This window comes from Bos grunniens, chromosome 3 (assembly GCF_055505025.1).
Source record: "Bos grunniens cultivar Pamir isolate PY7600 chromosome 3, Bosgru_T2T1.0, whole genome shotgun sequence".
NCBI classification, from domain to species: Eukaryota; Metazoa; Chordata; class Mammalia; order Artiodactyla; family Bovidae; genus Bos; species Bos grunniens.
The window spans coordinates 106,752,552-106,773,455 of NC_141167.1; the positions used below are offsets into that span (position 1 = coordinate 106,752,552).

The 20,904-nt window shown below is 45.5% G+C and overlaps 1 protein-coding gene across 1 annotated transcript; it reads left to right on the top strand.

Moving 5' to 3' along the window:
• The first annotated feature begins 129 nt into the window (after positions 1-129).
• SYT11 (synaptotagmin 11) lies at positions 130-19,383 on the top strand. Its single transcript, XM_086393254.1, has 4 exons — positions 130-363; positions 6,517-7,343; positions 15,411-15,534; positions 16,080-19,383. Exons 1-4 carry the CDS (start codon positions 330-332, stop codon positions 16,388-16,390), a joined length of 1,296 nt encoding a protein of 431 aa, XP_086249380.1. The 5' UTR covers positions 130-329; the 3' UTR covers positions 16,391-19,383.
• Positions 19,384-20,904: the final 1,521 nt, after the last annotated feature.

Below are 20,904 nucleotides of genomic sequence, written 5' to 3' on the forward strand. Positions count from 1 at the left end.
GGAAAGGGGCGGGGCTTGCCTTCCGGAACTTTTCGGACAGAGGCGGAGTCTTCTGCCGAGGGCCGTTCGGAGGAAGGCGGGGCCTACCTCGCATCAGGACCAGTCTGGCTGCACCTGCATCCTTAGCTCAGAGCATCCCTGGAGCATCTTAAGAGGCGACCGCAGCTGTCAACCAGGGACCAGACCGTCGCAGGAGGCATCCACCAGATACCTTCCCCCTCCCCTGACCTAGCGCTCTGCAGCGGCGGCCTCCGGTACTTACCGGAGGTCCCAGACTTGTCTGACCGACCATTGCAAAAGCATTTATAGCAATAGCCTCTGATTACGACATGGCTGAGATCACCAACATCCGACCTAGCTTTGGTAAGTAAAAATCTGGCAAACTAAGCCTGGGGTAGGTTAAACCGTTGCCAAGCCAAGGGAGCTCAGCGGCTGGGCAGAACGTGAGGCCCAGATCAAGGCCTTCAAGTGCCAGCCCCTCTAGAACCGGGCCTGTGGTGGTGGGTAGAATCGGGCCTACGGTGGTGGTATCGCCGGCAGTGGACAGCGTCCGAACCTGAGCTCTGGGCTGCAGGGGCCGAGAAGGCCAGAGTCACAGCAAGGGTGGGGACGTCCAGGATGCGAAAACCTTGTATGGTGCACTGTGAGTACCGCTGGAGGTGAGAAACCGAGAGCCTGCCAAGGACGTGAACCCCTCCTTCGAGGGGAGGAGAGGCGAGGTAGGCCGAGCCCTCCCCCTTGGGGCACGCAGGGCGGTGCCCCTTCCTCCCCCTCCCACTCCTCAGGGCTGCGGGGGAGGGAGGTGGCAAGGGGGATGGGGCATCAAGATGGCAGCTTGGAGACTGTGGGCTGGGTGGCAGGCAGCCAGGGGAGGCGGCGGCCTCTGGGGAAAGAGGGGTGCGGGGGTGGGGAGCAAAAAGGAAGCCACTCCTGAGGCCGGTCAGCTGGATGCTGGGGCCGGGAGGAAACGTGAGCCCTGCCATGTCTATTCTGCATCGTAATGGTGGGGTCCGTCCGATGCTACCAAATGGCGCTTGGCGCTGCTGGGCTGGGGGATGACGTGATGTCTATTTCTGGGCCTCCTGGCAGCGCCTAGGCTCTTCTTCTCAGGCCTTTGTTTCCTGTTTCCCTGGGCCGGCTTTTCAAAAAGGGGGACTCGCGCGCTGGTGCTGGCGGGGGCCCGATCCGGCCCAGAGGGGGAGGGGCGCAAAAGGCCGAGCCCGGGGGAGGCCGCTTTGTGTACCAGAGAAAGCATTACGTCATCTCGGAGCGGCTGGTCCCAGACCCAACCCTACAGGCTCCAAGATGAGTTACACTCCCTGGATCAGAGAGTGGGGTGGAAAATAGGGAAGCAGATGGAAAAGAAAAGCTCGAGATGCAAGTTTTTCCTCTGGGGGATTCCTGTAAAATGTGCTGAGATAGCAAACTTCCTGTGCTGTTTTCCTGCCCCCCAAAGAAAAATGAATTGCCCTGCTTCTGCCTCAGTCCTATCCCAGTTTGGATGGGAGAAGCAGGTGAGAGTTGCTGTCAGCCTAGGGTTCCTTCATTTCCCTTAAGAGATTCTATGTCTCAGACAATCCAGAAGGTTTGAGCATCCAGACTCCAGTGTTTAGGGTGGGGTCACAATCCAACTAGGAAATGGCTTTTCTCACTCCCTACTAGAAGGTTTATGGAAATTAACAAAACCCAGCCTGCTCTATCCCTTCAATGTCAGGAAGAATATCAGGTCAGAGAAAGTATACAGACAACAGATCACACCCATTTACTACTGGTTCACACTGATTCCCCAAGGATAAATCTTGATTATATTTTTCTTACACTTCATCTTCTACATTTTTATTATTTGAGTCCTAAATTTCCAAAATTGATGTCCCTTTTCTGATTACATGAGTACTCTGTGATTTTCTTCTAGTTCTCTCTTTTTCTTCTTATGCCTCCTTTCCATTATATTCTTTTCTCTAATTGCAGTTCCAGATTCCTTGGAAAGTTAGATGTTATAGAGCATAATATAGTGATGTCATCTAGAGGTAATATTAGTGAACAAAAGAAAAGAAATTATATCAACCTTTTACATACTAAAAGACTTATAAATACCCTCCAGTGTATTCATTATATATATATATATATATACATATATATATATTTGCTAGATGAGGAAACTGAGGCTAAGGGAGATAAAGTCAAACTAGTTAGGTTAGTGTTAGGATTTAAACAAATTTCCCATTGATGGCAAAATTCATTCTTATTTCACTGTATCATGCTGCCCTACTTGACCAGGAAAGGCTATTTTTGCAAAGGAAATGTCAATAAGCATGTCTGGTCAGAAGCTGAGAGAGCTGAACAAACCTAGCTGTGTCTTATAGATCTTCAAATCCATATGGAAGGTCTCCACCGAGAACTCCCTGTAGAACTTCTGACTTTTTTCACATCTCATAGAGTACTTTATTTCAAACTCCATAGCCCTTGTGAGATACACCAAGCCAACACTCAATTATCTGTGACCTCGGAGGACAAAAGGAGCAAGCAGCATGGGTCACTGCAATTTACAGCTACTTGAAAACACTTACTTCAGCTTTTAGTTCTAACTTACTTTTCCCACTCAGCCTTTGACTAAAACTAGACAGAGAGTCCTGAGTTTCAACATTTCTGATTGTTCTAGTTTGCTGCCATGGGTGTGGGGGAGAGACATAGCGATTAACAAATACTAAAATGAAGAAGAACGTAGAGCGAAAGTGGGAAACGAGGTGGAAGCGTTGTGTTGCTGTTTCTCAGTCACTAAGTCATGTCCAATTCTTTGTGACCCTGTGGACTGTAGCATGCCAGGCTTCCTCATCCTTTGCTGTCTCCTGGAGTTTGCTCAGATTCATGTCCATTGAGTGGGTGATGCTATCTAACCATTCATCTTTTTCCTTCTCCACCCTCCTGAAAGATAAGCATCCTTCATCTTCTCTTTTACTGATCCACTGCTTTCTAGCAGTAAAAGTTGAGGCATAGTGAGCAGCAGTGGGATCTCTCAAGATCACACAGTAAATTTATGGTAGAACCAAAAGGATCACTCAGATGTCTCTCAACCTGACCTTTAGGCTCCCTTTCAAATCATTCTCAAAAATATACTTGTCCTGGTAGTTTCTTGCTTTTCTCTTCTTGCAGAGATAATATTCAGTGTTACGAATCAGTAGCAAACAGTTTTCAGGAAAATCTCTCATAGGTGAATGGAGAGCCGATTTTTCAGATTGTGCCCATTCTGATTTACAATTGAACCCAATCAATTGTTCAAGCAAGTATTTACTGAGCTTCTGTTTGATGCAAGAGACTCGGGGATTCAAAGGTAAACAGGCTATAATTTCTGCCCGCTCTCAAGGAGCTTACAGCCAAGGCTGCTCCCATTATGTGAAACCTCTCCCTAACAGTTTTTATTTCACCTGATATTCTGAAAATAAATGCTATTATTATTCAGCATGGCCATGGACACAGTCACCTTGATATACTTTTTGTTAAATGGCATTACTCCTCATCTGTATTATTTCAAAATGTTACCACTTCTTTTCTTACCTGGTCCCAACATTCATGGAACTTTGAATGTTTGAGGCAGAAAGAATTTCAGAGATGTTGATTCCAATCCTTGTTAAGGAAATTCCTTTTAGAATAATATATCTGACGAAGGTGATCCAGTCTCTGAAAGTCTTCAGAGATTCACTGCCTCCGGAAGCAATCTGGGCCATTGAGAGGCAGTTCTAACAATAATTCAGTTCTTTGAATTTATCTGTCTTCTTGTAGCCTGTATGCACTGGTATTAGACCTGCCCTCCGAAGTAAAATCAGATGAGACCTTCTTCCAGCAAAGTACCTTCAGTAATTAAAGAAAGTTGTTATTCCCAGACCCTTCAGCTTCAGCTTCTTCAGTTTCTCCTCATTTAATATGGTTTCTAGGTCCTCTTCTATCCTGCTTATCCATAATATAGACACATTCTGGTGTCAGATAGACCAGGGTTTAAATCTCATCACTGTCATTTGCTTCTTTGTGGTCTAGAGCAGATTTGAGTCCCCAGCTTCCTCACTTGTAAAATTGGGCTATTAATGGTACCTATTCAGTGAGTTATTTGAGTCAAATTGGGGAAGCTCTAACACAGTGTCTGGCACGGGTATCATACTGGCACACAAAAAACAGCAATTTTTATTCTTGTCAGAAATAGATAGAGCACTTCATGTGTGTCATGACCAGAGCAGATGAAATTATACTGCCCCTCTATGATTTAGACATCACACTGATAGTATAAGTCAGCCTAGGTATACTCCAAGCTTGTGATCACTTAAACTACTAAGTTAGTTTTACTCAGATTTTATCAAGTAAGGTCTCCTATTTCCTATCAATAGGTTTTGAAGGCTAAATAGAATTTTACATTTATCCCTGTTATATGTAGTCATATTGACCTCATCCGCTTTCTCCAATCTGTGGCAACTGGGTTTTTAAAAATTTTTTATTGATGTATCATTGATTTATAATGTTGTATTAGTTTCTTATGTACAGCAATAATTTAATTATATATGTGTGTATATATATATTTTCATTATGGTTTATTACAGGATAATGAATATAGTTTCCTGTAGTATACAGTAGAACCTTGCTGTTTATCTATTTTTTAAATAGTAGTTTGTTATCTGTTAATCCCAAGCTCCTAAAGTGGAAGCTGTTTTGAATTCACTAACTCATTTGTTCACTGAACACTTACTATGTGCCACATGGTTCTAGGACCTGGGAATGTAGCAGTGAACAAAACAGCCAGTCACTGGTCTTATTAAATTACCTAGTAAGAGAAGACTGACAAATAAATATATACCAGAGGTAATAAGTGCTACAAAGAGAAATCAATCAGAGTAGTGGGGATACTATCTTCCTTGGAACAGACAGGAAATGTTTTCTGATGAGGTTTGAACAAAAGCCTGCAGTGAATGAGGCAGCAGGCCAGGCCTATGCCTGATAGAAGGATCTTCTAGGAAAAATCTAGAATATGCAAGAATCACATTTATTTCCTTAGTTCCCCCTGCCCTACTTGAGACTTACCCTAATGCGTAGTATGGATAACTATAGGCCTTATCTAGATCTTTAAGGCCTAAACCCAATTTAGCTTCAGTGCATTTAAGGGAAAAGAAATCCCAAAACCAAATTATCTAAGTCAGGGGCCCAATTTGTGCAGGAAAAGACAAGACTAGAGAAGGGAAGAGAAAAAAAAACCTGTTTCTCTTTAGTTATTTGTTTACCTAACAAATATTAAGTACCTGCTGGGTGTTTTTAGTGCTGGGGATATAGACAGGAACTAAACAAACAAAAGGCTCCCCTGGGCTCAAAAGGTAAAGAATCTGCCTGCAATTCAGAAGACTGGGTTCAATCCCAGAAGATTGGGAAGATGCCTTGGAGAAGGGCAGGGGAACCCACTCCGGTATTCTTGCCTGGAGAATTCCATGGACAGAGAAGCCTGGCGGGTTATAGTCAGCGGGGTCACAAAGTGTTGGACGTGGCTGAGTGACTGAGCACAGCACACAAACAGACAAGATCCCTGTCCTTAGGAAACTTACATTCTAGTGAAGATAGACAATAACTAATACAATTATATGTGAGTGTTTGTATATGTGTGCATGCGTGTGTGTGTGTTTATGAAAGAGAGAACTCATGTCATGTCATATGGAGAAAATTAAGCAGGGCCAGAAGTGTAGGTCTCAAGGGTGGAAAAGGTTACATTTTTAAATAGGTTGGTCAGGAAAGACTTTACTAAGAAGGTGACAAGGTCTGACATGTTCCATGGTCCCTATTTCTTCCTATTTAAAATACTTGTGTTTTATTTTTAAATATTTGTATTTTACATTAAAATACAAGTATTTCAAATGCCTGGGAGCTGAAATTTGAAACATATTTCAAAAGGACTTAGGCCCACAGTTCTACTTCTTACCACTCACCTACTTTTATCACCCTTGGGCACCCTACCAAACCCATCCAAAGTCAATTCCACATCCTTCCACCCTACCTATCAGTCAGCCCACACAAACCCACTGTGGCAAACCCTGTGCTGCATGCTGTGGAATATCCTCCCGAAACCAGACACAGCTCATGCCTTTGTGGAACAGTTGAGGTGAATGGCTCCTATGTAGAAGGGTGACCTATAACACTTACGGGGCCACTTTATGTGAAATACAAATCCATTGAGCAAACCAAGTCCGTAAGTGCAGAGGCAAGGCCGAGAAAAGAACAGGCAGTCAGGTGGGGCACTGCAGGGGAGGCTTTCTAGAGAAGGTAAGTATTTCATCCAGGTTGGTGGGAAGAAAGAGCCACAGATTGGTTGGAGGGATGGGTGAGGGCATCTCTAAGAGAGGGGAGACGTTCCTAAGCCTAGATGAGCAAGTTTTGCTTTGAAGAAGGCTGGGTTGCAGATTAGCTCGGCCCCAGCCGGAGGCCCTAAGCAGGGGTGCTCTGGCAGAGGCTGAGGTCCAGCCGCCTTGACACATCTCTGGTCTCCACTTTCAGATGTCTCACCAGTGGTCGCTGGCCTTATCGGGGCCTCTGTGCTGGTGGTGTGTGTCTCAGTGACCGTCTTTGTCTGGACATGCTGCCACCAGCAGGCAGAGAAGAAGCACAAGAACCCACCATACAAGTTCATACACATGCTCAAAGGCATCAGCATATATCCAGAAACCCTCAGCAACAAGAAGAAAATCATCAAAGTGCGGAGAGACAAAGATGGCCCCGGGAGGGAAGGTGGACGCGGGAACCTGTTGGTAGATGCAGCAGAGGCTGGCCTGCTGGGCCAAGACAAGAGTCCTAAGGGACCTAGCTCTGGATCTTGTGTAGACCAATTGCCCATCAAAGTGGACTATGGGGAAGAACTGAGGAGCCCCATTGCAAGCCTGACCCCGGGGGAAAGCAAAACTACTTCTCCATCATCTCCAGAGGAGGATGTCATGCTAGGATCCCTCACCTTCTCAGTGGACTATAACTTCCCGAAAAAAGCCCTGGTGGTGACAATCCAGGAGGCTCATGGGCTGCCCGTGATGGATGACCAGACCCAGGGCTCTGACCCCTACATCAAAATGACCATCCTTCCTGACAAACGGCATCGGGTGAAGACCAGGGTGCTGCGGAAGACCCTGGACCCTGTGTTTGATGAAACCTTCACCTTCTATGGCATCCCATACAGCCAGCTGCAAGACCTGGTCCTGCATTTCCTCGTCCTCAGCTTTGACCGCTTCTCCCGGGATGACGTCATTGGGGAGGTCATGGTGCCGCTGGCTGGGGTGGACCCTAGCACGGGCAAGGTACAGCTGACCAGGGACATCATCAAAAGGAACATCCAGGTGAGGAGGAAGAGTTGTTGGGGAGGAATGGTAGGTTGGGGGACAGAAGGGGATGAATGGCAGGGAGAAGTGGGATGGATGGCAAGGAGGGGCTGTAGAGAGGAAGCTCTTGGATGTCAAGACTGAACAGTGGTCAGAGTAAGACAGAGAGCCTGTCAGGTTAGGCCTCCTCCAAGAAGCAACTTCCTGAAGAGAAACGGGCAAATGCCTTCTGAAATTGCTCTTAGTGGTTGACATCCTGATGCTGCATCCAGCTTGCTTGGAGCAGGCTAGCCCTCCAGTCCTAGACCTCCTCATTTCAGGCATATGGGAGCCAATTTCTTCTCCAAAATGTGTGATCTTCCTCTTGTGAACTTATTCCTTACAACTGAGAAACTGTGGAAGTATCCAGTAATTTTCCCCTCGGCTTCCCTTTCCCAGCCCAAACCTAGAGATAAAAGTAGGCTTGCATCTGTGTGACTTTTAACAACCATTTTATAAATGCAACTTCATCAACTGCTTTGGCTTCCCAGGTATTGCTAGTGGTAAAAAACCCACCTGCCAGTGCAGGAGATGTAAGAGACACGGGTTCGATCCCTGGGTCTGGAAGAGCCCCTGGAGGAGGAAATGGCTACCCACTCCAGTATTCTTGCCTGGAAAATCCCATGGACAGAGGAGCCCGGTGGGTCCCAGGCCATGGACTCGCAAAGAGTCGGACATGACTGAAACAACTTAGCATTCATAGCATACAACTGCTTGACCTTTCAGGCCCCTCACACAGGCCAAAACCTTTGCCACGGGTACTTCTCTCTCCGTTCCTCCTCTCTGCCCTGTTTGCATTAAGAGGGGCATGAGAGCCCTCCATCCTGCCTTCTCTCCACTGAGCTAGCATTGGTTCTTGAATCCTTTCAGGGATGCAAGAATTGTGCTCCCAGCCACACTAGTTCATTTGTTTCATTCTCAACTGGGGAGGCAGTGCAGTTCTGCGGTTTGGCAGGAGGGCTCTTATCTGACTGCCTAGCTTCACCTTCCAGTTCACCACTTTCCAGGGTTATGATGTAAGTGAGTTACTTAACTCTTCTCAACTTCTATTTCCCCATCTGTAAAATGGAACTGATAATATTGCCTTCCTTATGGGTTACGAGAATCAAATGGAATAATATAGCTGGCATCTTATTGCCTTCATGTAGCTTTTACTTAGTGGAGGATAAAGACAAAAAAGAAATCTTGGCATTTATTGTATAGTGAGTGTGCTGTGAAAGAAGTTGTTGAAATTTTATACTTAAGAGTTTCATTCCTTTTTCAGGATTTAACATAAGGAATTGATAGCAAGGACTTTGGGGCTTCCCTGGTAGCTCAGCTGGTAAAGAATCTGCCTGCAATGCCGGGAGACCCCGGTACAATTTTGGGGTTGAGAAGTTCCCCTGGAGAAGGGATAGGCTACCCACTCTAGTATTCTTGGGCTTCCCTGATGGCTCAGATGGTAAAGAATCCACCTGCAATGCAGATGACCTGTGTTCAATCCCTGGGTTGGGAAGACCCTCTGGAGGAAGGCAGAGCAACCTACTCCAGTATTCTTGCCTGGAGAATCCTATGGACAAAGGAGCCTGGCAGGCTACAGTCCACGGAGTCACAAAGAGTCGGATACAACTGAGAGACTAAGCACAGCACAGCAAGGACTTTGAAGTCAGACCTGAGTTTGAATCTAAATTCTACCAGCTAAGTGACCTTGGGCAAGCTGCTTAAATTCTCTGAGTCTCTGTTTCTTATAAGGAATTAAAATGATGCATTTGCATAGTCCCTAGCCCATAGTAAACTCTCATGAATGTTAACCAGGATTATTATTATTAAAGTTTGATCCCTGGGAGAGATATGTGATTTGTAGATATTTACATTTTATTTTGATAAAGTAAAGGAAGACAAGGAAGGCTAGATCAGTGGAGAAGATGGTAGGAGGTTTGGAAAGGATATCAGGGTCACTAAAAACACCTGTACGTTTTCCAGAAAGAGCCCTGCCTGCAGGTACGTTACTTCTCTGTTACTGCCCTCTCCAGCTGCAAACCCATGCTGGACTCAGTGGGGAGGCAGAAGGCTCAGGAACGTACAAGAGGCTTCCAGGCCAGCAGGACTGAGTGGGCAGTGAGCTCCTGGGAAGCAGGTTTGGCCATTGCTGAAGGGCGCTGTGCTGCGCCAGGCTGGGGAGGGGAGGCAGGGAGCCCTTCCCCCGGGAGTGTGCTCTCACCGTCTCTGTCGCCTGCACCATCTCTGCCTGCTCCACTGCAGTCAGCTTAGTCATGCCACTGCCCAGAGAACCGCTGTTGCCATGTGGCACGCTCAGCTCACAAGGGCCAGGGGAAGTCTGAACACTTTAGAGAATATTAGAGGTGTTTGGTCAGGGCATGAACACTGGTCCATTGCCAGGATACAGTGAGACACAGCTGAGTCCAACACAGCAGGAATTCTCGCATCCTCTGAGCTTGGAGGCAGAAGTCCCGCAAAGAAGCTGCAGCAGTGACCAGTTTCATCTCCCTGCATCCTCTCCCTTCTCCCTCCATTTCTTTTCCTCCAGATTCTACCAGCCCGCTCCCCTGACTCCTGACTCCCCATTATAGCAGCTCCAGTACCCTACCCCCTGCCTTCATTCAGCTCTCCTCACTGGGCGGTTCTTTTCAGCACAGCCTTCTCTGGAGTACTAGCCTTGATAAAGCCACCAACTAGCTGGACTCCCCCAGACGGCTCATGCATTCTCAGCCCACGGCTGAGTGTGGAGGAGGGCTCTGTGCCAGGCTGCAGCTGGGAAGACACTGGCAAGAAAAGGGACTGATTTGGGCTGGGAACAAAACAAGCCTCAAATCCAGGACACTGGGCAGGGAGCATAGACAATGGCATTTGCTAAACTGCCAGGGGCTCTTGGCAAGAGCCAAGCTTCTTTCCACTTTATTAACTCCCTTCAGAAGGGATAAGCCAGGGTGGGATCCTGAGCAGCACACTCCCTGGATGAGGCCCCAGACAGGACACCCAGAGCCCTGCAGCCTCCCAGGCTTCCTAAGCCTGTTTTCCCCAGCCAGTGCCAGTGGGCAGGGCTATGTTTCATCCTGGGTCATGGCTGTCATCTCCCTAGTCATTTGTACCCCTGATTCCCTAGCAGTGCAGCCTCCAAATGTCCACCTTAAATCCTCCCTACTGTAGCCAATAGTCTGCTGTTTCTGGGTCTCCCCTTGGCTCATCAGCTAGAGCTGCTTTGGAAGAGTCCACACTGTAAGAGTCTTTCCTGATCTGGGTAGGGTATCCCTTTATAGTAATGGGATCAAAGTTTCCTGGGTGGAGACTGGTGAGAATTGCATTTCTCTAGACAGTCCCCAACCCCTAACTGCATTTCCTGACCTGTAGCAGAAAATTCAGCTCTTATCCTTTCCGCTCTTGCAGTGTAATCCAGTTGGAAGAAGCCAGGACTGGTCATGATTTCTGATTCTGTCCATTTCAGTGTCTAATTCTGGGTGTGCAGTTACTTTCTCTGGGCCTCAGTCTCCCTCTTGGCTGGATCATAAAGGCTAATGGGGTCACTTTGTGAGAGCACTCTCAGCTCTTGTGAATATACAGAAAGATACAAGAAGCATTAAAAATTAACACTTGACTATTAATAAAACAAGTTTACAGCATAAACTCCAAACACCCAAACTATCTGAGTTGGACTTTGGAACTGGATTTTTTTTCCCTTTAGTGGCAGCTTTTTTACCGCCTTAGTATTTTATTCAGAAAGAAATAAAAGTGAATTTACATTTCCATAATACACCCCTCACAAGGAGAAGGGAAGTGATTGAGAGAGGGCTGGGGTTAAAGAAGAGACAGTGGGAAAGAAGTGATTTACAGGGTGGATAATAGAGAGTTGTTAGACTCCTCCTAATTTCTTCATGTCATTGTTTCCCAAACCATTTCCTGTCTTTCTGCTGCCAGATTGGTGTTCATGACCTGGGACAGTGGTCATGGGAATGAGAGGATTCTTAAAATCTCAGATTTACAAGAGACCTTGGAGGTCATCCAGGCTAGTCAAAAGGGAGTGAAAAGAAAGAACAAGGAATGTCAATTTTCCATAAACAATAAAGAAATTTGCTATAGAAAAATAAAATAAAATCATACACACCAAAAAAGGAAGTTGCTGTGTATGTGTATTGGGGAGAAGACAAGGAGGGATGTGGTTGAATGTTGAGGGTTTTGTTTCTTTTGTTTTCTCATGACTGTGATTAATGTGGAGGTAGCACTGAGAACTTCTAGTCCCTATAAAGGTTTATTGAGGATGCCTGAGTCCTCCTCTTTGCAAAGATGCTCTGGCTAGAAAAAGTCATTCCGTAGGGGCTCTGCTAATTATAAGAAAGAGACTTATCCTTCACCTAAGTGTTTCCTTCAGTCTAACGTCTTCTTTCGGACCACTGCCCTTGTTCCTCTTTTCCACGGACTGAGAAAGGATCCTGTACTCTGAGAGCAAAGCTCCCGGCTCTGTCAGGCATGGATAAAACCCTTTCTCCCCCTTGTCCTTCTGCTCGCCCACCCCCCAACAGGGTCTTTACCTCACTAGGCGAAGGGGCTGGGAAACAGAGTGCGCTCCCAGCCCTTGACAAAGAGCCCTTGAGAAAGAGCCATTGACAGTGCCGCTCGCAATGGGAATTGGGTGGAAAGAGAAGGGGAGGCGGCAGGGGGGACTTGAAACTCTGGCCTTCAGTGCAGAATGGAATGGCATTCAGGTGGTGTTGTGGCGGCAGACTTGAGCATCACAAAGGGGCAGCTGAATGAGGACGGGCATTCTGCCCATGTAAAATGGCCAAAGGTGAGGGGGGAGGGTGGGTCAGATGGAGAACAGTTGCCAGAGGAGTGATTTTAGGGGAGGAAAGGATTGTGAAGGTGACCAGAAGTTGTCCACTTTCCCAAAGAACTAGGGAAGGCGCACGGGACTTTGATTAGGGTGATTATGCTATAATGGATGATTTAGGAAACAGTTTGTGTGGTTTTTTTTTAAACAGTTTTAAATAATCAGAAAACCTAAGTATCATCTTGTAATTGATGTTATTTTTACAAATAAAACTTTATTTTTTAAATCAAAATTTCCTTTTTACCCTCCCTAGCCTTCTTCTGTATATAAAGTTAGATTATATTTAAAGATTATATTTTTAATATTTAGATACCAATATTCAAGGTCCCAGATATAGATATCAAAACTAGTTAACATTTCATTATTCATGGAAATGGAGGGGAGCAGTGGCTCAAATAATCCAAAAGTTCTTTCTAGATAGATCAGCACTGTTCACTGGAACTCTTTCTGATGATGGAAATGTTCTATATCTGCATATATCCAACATGGTAGCCACTGGCCACGTGTGGACACTGAGCACTTGAAATAGGGCCAGTGTGACTGAGGAATTAACATTTTAATTTTACTTAATGTTAATGAATTAAAATTTAAATAGATACATGTAGCGACCAGCTACGGTATTGAGCAGTTCAGTTCTGAACATTTCGGAAGGTATTTTCTTTTTGCTGAGGGATTACCTTCCTGATGCCTTTGGGCTGTGACTGATAGTAAAAATGAGCGCACATTCTCAGACTAAGTTCTGACTTATGTCAAAGGAAGTGACCCAGAAGTATACTGGTTGGCAGGAGCAACCAGCCTGTGATTTTACACTGGCTCGGGGTGCGTCCTGTGGATACAGTCAAGAGCCGACTGTATGTTATGGGTAAGGAAAAGATGTAGGGCTTCATCTAGCAGAGAAAACCATGAAAATCATTTCTAAAGCTTGTTTTCTTTTGTACTTCAATTTCTAAAGCTAACGGCTGCGTTTAAAGTTTAGTCACGTTCAGTACCCTATGAAAGACATTTCCGTACGCTCCTCGTATGAAACATCACCTCAAGAAATTTTTTAAACCAAATGGAAATATTATCACAGTTCATTCCTTGAGGTGACGACTTATAATCAATCAAAGCATAAGCTATTAGGGTTTTCCCTTTGTTTTTCACTGATGAGCTAATCAAACCATTTACTGCTGTTCTTTCCTGCGCCAGACACACCTGGGCAGGCACTAGCCTGTGAGCTTCTGGAGGGTAGGGGTGCATCTTTTCAGCCCTAGCTGCTAGAAGATTGCCTGGCACTCTTAATGCACAGCAAGTCATTTTGGTGGGTATGTGGCATATGTAAGGCTGGTGGTGAGTTTGGTCTATTTTTGTTCAATCTAAGAATTCATCGAGTTGGTGACCTTCCTTTGGGGCTATGAAGAGTATAAGGAATACAATTTGATAGAGGAGGAGTGATTTGGTCTCAAAATTTTTTGTCCCAAATTTAATTTATTATGTCCTAAGCTCCTCCTGTGCCGCCACATTTCGTTTTCTTTACCCCAGCCTCATCCCCACTTCCTAAGAGAGAAACACAAGAAACACTCCTTCCTCTCTTCCCTCTCCCCTGTATTTACATCCAGTTAGCCGCCCCCACCCAGAAAATCCTGACAGTTCTTTCTGAGACCTATCCCAGGTCCATCTCCTCTGCCACAGCCCTGGTTCCAGCCCTCACCCTCTCTTCCCTAGCCTGTGGGAGCAGCCTCTTCACCAGGTTTTCTGACTTTCATCTTTAGTTCTTTCTCCAGCTTTAACTAGAATAATATGATTATTAATATATTAACAACAGCAGTAACATCATGCTTACAGAAGTCGCTCCTATGCTTACAGACCTCCTCTCGCCTGGCTGCTGCTGCTGGCTCTGCTATTTGGTTAGCTTACTCCCCCTGCTCCCCATGCCCTTCACCCCCACCTAACCCACCTCTCCAGGTTCCTGGCCCATCCCTCCTGCCAGGACTCCAACATCAGGTACATTCACCTCTCCCCGTTCTCTGAACATAGCTTACCCTTTCAGCCCGAAGCCAGCCATTCGGCTGCCCTGCCACGCAGGATCTTCTCTCTGCCCATTGCCTCAGTGTCTGTTTCTCACCCTCCAGAAGCTCAGCCCTGATGTCAGCTGGCAAAACCTCCCCTGCATCTCCCAGCAGCACTGAAGCATTTATTTTGGTCTCACCGCGCAGCTTGTGGGATCTTAGTCCCCTGACCAGGGATTGAACCCAGGCCCTCAACAGTGACCTAACCACTGGACCACCAGGGAGTTCCGAGGCTTCTCACTCTCCTGACAAGTAAACATGTTTGTTTACGTCTCTGAATCTTCTACTCCATCCTTGGGAACAATGACTGATTCCTGTTAGCTCTGAATTCCCAGCACCTGGCATGTAATTAGTATCCAAATGTTATTTAAAATGTTCTTGGAGGACTAGAGTTTTTGTTTTGTTTTGTCTTGTTTCCAAGCTCAAAATAGAGCCTAGCATAACATTTCAAGGTGGGGAAACAAAGATGTGGGCAACCAGGGTGGCCGGAGAAGATGCTCAGAAGGTCATACCCTGGGGCAGGCAGAGCAGGTGTGGATATTCACCTTCTGAGATGGAGCCACAGGCTCCAGAAAGTTCAGGGACTTGCCCAGGGCTAGCTGGTGAGTAAATGACAAAGTTAAGACTCAAATGCGAGTTTCCTATCTCCCTTCAAAACTTTATCACAAGAACCAAATGAGAAAGCAGGAGAGAATGCGTGTCTCTGGTACACACTAATTTACTGGATCCTCTTACTAGTCCTGGGAAGTTGCTACTGTTTTCATATCCATTTTACAGAAGAGGAAGCAGAACTCCAGAGAGGTCAAGTAGGGCTGACCTTGTCCCAGCTCAGACAGATAAGCAGTAGAGTCAGGATCTGAATCCAGGCCAGTCTGACTGCAGAGTCTGTGCTGTGCTGCCTCTCCGTGCAAATGATTTTATTTACTATAAGATTTTTTATTTTATTTTATTTTGGGCCACGCCATGTGGCATGCGGTATCTTAGTTCCCTGACCAGGGATCAAACCCACGCCCCCTGCAGTGAATGTGTGGCGTCTTAACCACAGGGCCACCGGGAATCCCCTTGCTTACTGTCAGGACTGTGAGAAGAACATCTCCTTTGTCCTCGCCCCCGCACTTTCTGTGCCGTGGCCTGCCCCCTCGACTGGGGTTCTCACCTGCTGTTTCTTCCCCACAGAAGTGCATTAGCAGAGGCGAGCTCCAGGTGTCTCTGTCATACCAGCCTGTGGCGCAGAGAATGACAGTGGTGGTCCTCAAAGCCAGACACCTGCCGAAGATGGACATCACCGGTCTCTCAGGTAGCAGCTATTTACTTCAACCTATCTCTGTCTGTCTGCCCTCCCTGCCCTGCTGCCCCTCGCCTGTGATCCAAGCACCTCCCCCCGCCCACCTTTCAGGACCCCTGCACCTCTCACCCTCCACCTGTTCCTCTCTGTCTACATTCTCTTCCTTTGGGTAAGCAAATGGTCTCTACCTTTGGCGAGGTATTCACAGTGGTATACATGCTAGCCTCTGTGCCCTTGCTCCAGGTGAGACTTCTCAGAAAGCCTGCAGCCTTTGGTAGTCCCTGTGCCCCCTTGAAAATGCTTCTTGGTGTCATGGAGTTTCTTTGGCCCTGACTCGAGGCGGTTTTTCTGTTCCTTGTCTGCCTGGTTTCCTTGACCCCTTGTCCAGGCAGGCAGATGTGTACAGAGTCAGTGTACACTTAGTGTGCAACCACCAAAGACCCCACGGGGTGAGAGAGGGGACATCAAGGAGATGGACAGCAGAAGCCCCTCCTCCCTGACATTGTATAGGAGAGGACTGTGTCATTGGCCTGTCTCCCTTTTTTCTTTGGGGGCCCCAGATCCTTATGTCAAGGTGAACGTCTACTACGGCAGAAAGCGCATTGCCAAGAAGAAAACCCACGTGAAGAAGTGCACTTTGAACCCAGTCTTCAACGAGTCTTTCATCTACGACATCCCCACCGACCTCCTGCCTGACATCAGCATCGAGTTCCTGGTCATCGATTTCGATCGCACCACCAAGAACGAGGTGGTGGGGAGGCTGATCCTGGGGGCGCACAGTGTCACAGCCAGCGGTGCCGAACACTGGAGAGAGGTGTGCGAGAGCCCCCGCAAGCCCGTGGCCAAGTGGCACAGTCTGAGCGAGTACTAATCCTCTTCTCCTTGCCTCTAACCCTGGGGCCAGGCCGGGCAGGGACGTGGCGGGGAGAGGACCGAGAGGAGCGGACTCAAAACCTCATCTTAGTTGTAGAAGAAAATTTCTTACACGACAAACACCACAGAGAACACCCCACATGACCACAGCCGCAGTTCAGTTCTTAGCAATGATGATTTTTCTCCTTTGCAAGGCACTAGGAAATCCTTTTTTTTTTTTCAAATGGGGAAAAAAAGAGAGGGAAAGACCTCTACAAGTCTATATATAACAATGTAACCTTATATTTGCATGTCTAATACAAACTGAAGAAATTAGCCTAACTGCCAATATCAAGGTACAGATTTTAATCCATGAAAATCGTGTTTTGTGCCGAATTGTATTTGCTGATTACCTGAAATTGGTCTCTTTTTATTGGGCTTCTCTGGAGAGTTATTCTCATCCCCCACCTCTGTGGAAGAATCTTTTTGCTCTTGTAAAACCTCATGTTTTCATCATCCCCATCTTTTTACCCTATTACCACTTACATTTCTGCTCTTTGAGCTTAAGAACCAGAGGTCTGCAGTAGGCGAATATACAAAGGTGGAATGGATAAGGCAGGGTTTGCAGGAGAAAGAGTATTTGAGAAATGAGGCGTGTTTGCTATCAGCGCTCCTGCTGGAAAGGGGTAAAAGACTCTCTTTGATTAATACGTCATCAATTACACGAAGGCATCAGACTTTTCGGTAGAATCTGGGTTTACAAAACTAGATGACTTCTCTAGAAAGAGCTTTGGGACTTCAAGTTCAGCTACAGGATAGTACCATTGACTATATCTTGCTGATCCCAAATGTAGTTATGAAGACAAGGAAAATGAGATGAGTGCCTCGCCCTTTGTAGCTGTGTTTGGAAGGATAGCCATTTTTTGGTGATGTGTTAGGAATCATCTGTGGTTTGAAGGGTTAGACTGGCCTTTGTTTTTCCAGAAATGCTGACCGCTGAGAAGCTTTAGAGTCTTCTCAAGTAGTTTACGTGAGGTTAGTTTTACTTCATAAGGAAAAGGACCTTGAGAAATTATTCTTTCTCCTCAAATTTTTCAATAATGGCCCTTAAAAATAACTAAATGAGTAAAACGAGCACATGACTAAATTAGTAATAAAGATGACTTGGATTTTTCAGAGCATCCTTTCCCTGTAAACAAAGTGCTTAGTTCTTAGGACTCCTGAATCTCAAGGTACAGTGAAGGCATGGGGAAACCACAGAGCTCAGTCCTCCACCTGCCAGTGGACAGCAGAGCTTGAGAGAGATTCAGCCTCCGTTTTAGAATTCATGTCTCCTTATCCCTAGTCCAGCCATGCCTCTAGAGTTGAGACTTTTCAGATGGCAGAGACTCCATGGATGATAAGTAAGCCCGGATAGGCAGTAGATATTTTTGCCAGCCTGAAGAGGAACTCAGATAAGCAGCAGCTTGAACCAAGGCCTGAAAAATTAGTAGAGACAGAAATTTCACATTCATACAAGAACATCACTATCTGACTTGCTTCTGAGAAGAGTTGAAAAGCTGAGTCTCTATGGAGAGAGTGGTGATGTTGCCTCTGCCGTTCCATAACTCTTGTGGATTTAAAACCAACCTGTTCCCTGACCCCCCCAACCCCATTCTTCTTTTTTTCTCTTTAACCTGGATTCTTGACAGTGCAGAGCAGTTCTGAGCAGGCACAGAGCCCACTCTCTGTTCTTGTCCCTGTCATCCCCCAACCCCCAGAATCTGACTCACAATCTCACCATCAGCTGGGTTCACATCACTGGTTTCTATCCAATACTCCATGGAATGTAAATACTGTATCATACGTAGACAAAAATAATTTTTGTTTTCTAAAAATGCATTTTGAGATAGTTTAATGTAAATCTGACAGGAGCATTCTGAAGCCCCATTAGGAAAAATTTTAAATGGTTCCTCTCCATCGCCTTAATGTCTAAAGATCAGAAACTGCTGAGCAACCCGCTTTTGTTTCCTTCCCAGAAACAATGCAAAGCAACAGGTGGAGAAAAGTGTGGTCTTTGCCCTGCTGTGTGTGCCTCTGAAGCTCCTCCTGACATAAGTCTGGGAAAACAGCCTCACCCAACTCCTCTCTTACCCATCTCCTTGTAACTTTATTCTTTGCATCTACTGAGCGGTGGGTGGAGGTGGCAGGAGAGGGACCCATAGTTCTGTAGCCTAGGAACTGCCTCGGTGTCTTTCTCAGAAAAAGGCAAAGAGGCAGACAGTCCCAGGTTCCTCCCTCCTACCTCAGGCCTGATCCGTCGTGCCCTTGACTCAGCCATCCCAAAGTTTCTTAGCTGACTTTGGCTTTCACATTTGTTCCTCCCAGAGCTAACTGATAAGGGTGGAGGAGGAATGCCTACTCCTAAGAGTCGGTGGAAAGACAAGAGAGTTACATTCTAGCTTTCACACAAGGCACTCATGATCAGGAATAGGTTAGGGAATGGTCACTTCTGATTTTCCAAGAGTCAGTCCTTCTCTGCTGATATCTTGATTCCTTGGGAAGGCAAGAGCTTTTCTTAATAACAAAAAGTCCCTTTATGAGTTAGTCCTTCCTTCAGTTCATCTCAGTGGAGCACAGCCAAGAGGTACACGTTTAGGAGCGGTGCTCGGGATATGAGAACAGACTGGTTCATGGGACAGGGGCGGCTTGCTCAGGAGAGGGAACGATGCAAGTCCTTTTTCTTGGGAAGCTTTTATTATGGCCACAATAGTGACATTGCCCTCACCGTGATCCTTCTCCGATGTGGTCGTCTTTCTTTACCTTGTGTCTTCTCTTGTAAAAATGAAACTCAAAAAATAAAATAAACGTGTCAAATTTTAAAAAAAGAAAAAAATCGAAAAAGCTAACATGAATTGTGTGAAACTGCATAATGCTGTAATGCTAACCTACAATATGTAATGCTACCTTGTATGTTGAATTTGTTAATGCACCACACAAGTGCGGAATAAAGACTGATTCACATTAAATAGGCCCGATGACTTCAGCATGGTTTTCTTGAAGCTGGATGACTATGAATGGTGTGAACACTCAGACTCCAATAGGTGGTGCAGTGGTAAAGAATCCGCCTGCCAGTGCCGGAGAAGCAAGAGAGTTGGGTTTGATCCCTGAGTCTGGAAGATCCCCCTGGAGCAGGAAATGGCAACCCACTCCAATATATTTGCTTCGAAAATTCCATGGACAGAGGAGTCTGGTGGGCGTCAGTCCACGGGGTCAAAGGGTTGAACACGACTGAGCACATGCGTGTGCACACGCGCGCGCACACACACACACCATGTTTTCCAAGATGTGGTCCTAGACTGAGAGTCTTTCCTTTTTGTCCTATTTTCTTCTTAAAATGTAGTATTTAAGACAATAACCACCAGAGTGAGGGTTGATGGTTTTTAGTGCAGAGAATAAGTCTGACTCTTTAACTGAAAATATATCAAAAGCAATGCGTAGACTGACTGATTTATTCATTAGTCAAGACTCTATTATTTTTATTGGAGGATAATTGCTTTATGATGTTACGGTGGTCTCTTCCGCACATCGATGTGAATCAGTCATAATTATATACATATATATCCTCTCCCTTGTGAGCCTCCCTCCCCCAAAACAGTTTTTTAAATTGAGTTTCTATCATATGACAGGTACTGGGAATACAAGACATTGATAAGCAAGTGTACTGCATTTGAGCTTAGCAGAGGATAAGCATTAATCAATCAATCACACTAATAAATATTTAATTATAAACTGAGAAAAGGAACACTGTGTGTGCATGCAAGAAAGAGGGAAGCAAGAGAAAAAGTTTAAAACAAGTTTCAGTGAAACTATAAAACATTTTTAAATGATAAAACTAACATCATAAGCATATTATAAAAACATTGGAAAATAGAGAAGAGGGGAAAAAGTCAAGATTCCAAAACTTTAACAATCATTTTGTCATTTAATCTTATTTCTTGTGCATTTTCTTCCCTGTGTACATTATTCAGGATCGTATTAGAAAATACATAAAGTATATGTTCATAGGAACCAGAAAAAAATTCACCCACAGGCAAACTACTAATTTTGGCACATGTCCTTCCCATTTAACAACCTTATAATTCAAATCATGCTATGTAATTTTGTATATTACTTTTTTCTAACGTGATGATATAATAACAATGATAGTAAGATTATCTTGGCACTCAAGATATTTTTGGCTTTAATTAACAGGAAACCCAATTCAAACTGGCTTAAACATTAAGGAAATGGATCAGTTCACCTAACTGGAAGTCCAAAGGCAAGTTAAGCTTCAGAGTTGACACAATAAAGTCACCAATACTATGAGGGGCCCAGGTTCTTTCTGAGGGCCATTCTGATATTCAGTGCTAGCTTAAGGCATAAAATCATTAGTAAGGCTTTTATAATGTTTATAGAAGCACTTTCAGGAGATCGCCTTGGGACCTCTCCTAGAAAAATAAGGTCAATCATTCACAGAAGCCTGTAGCTATTCTTTCCTCTTATCTTTCCTCT

Bases quoted from the DNA above. Each gene is read 5' to 3' on its own strand.
- SYT11 (XM_086393254.1), top strand. From the start codon at position 330: ATGGCTGAGATCACCAACATCCGACCTAGCTTTG. The intron at 364-6,516 runs GTAAGTAAAAAT...CTCCACTTTCAG, and splicing joins CAACATCCGACCTAGCTTTG to ATGTCTCACCAGTGGTCGCT. The intron at 15,535-16,079 runs GCAGCTATTTAC...TGGGGGCCCCAG, and splicing joins CATCACCGGTCTCTCAGGTA to ATCCTTATGTCAAGGTGAAC.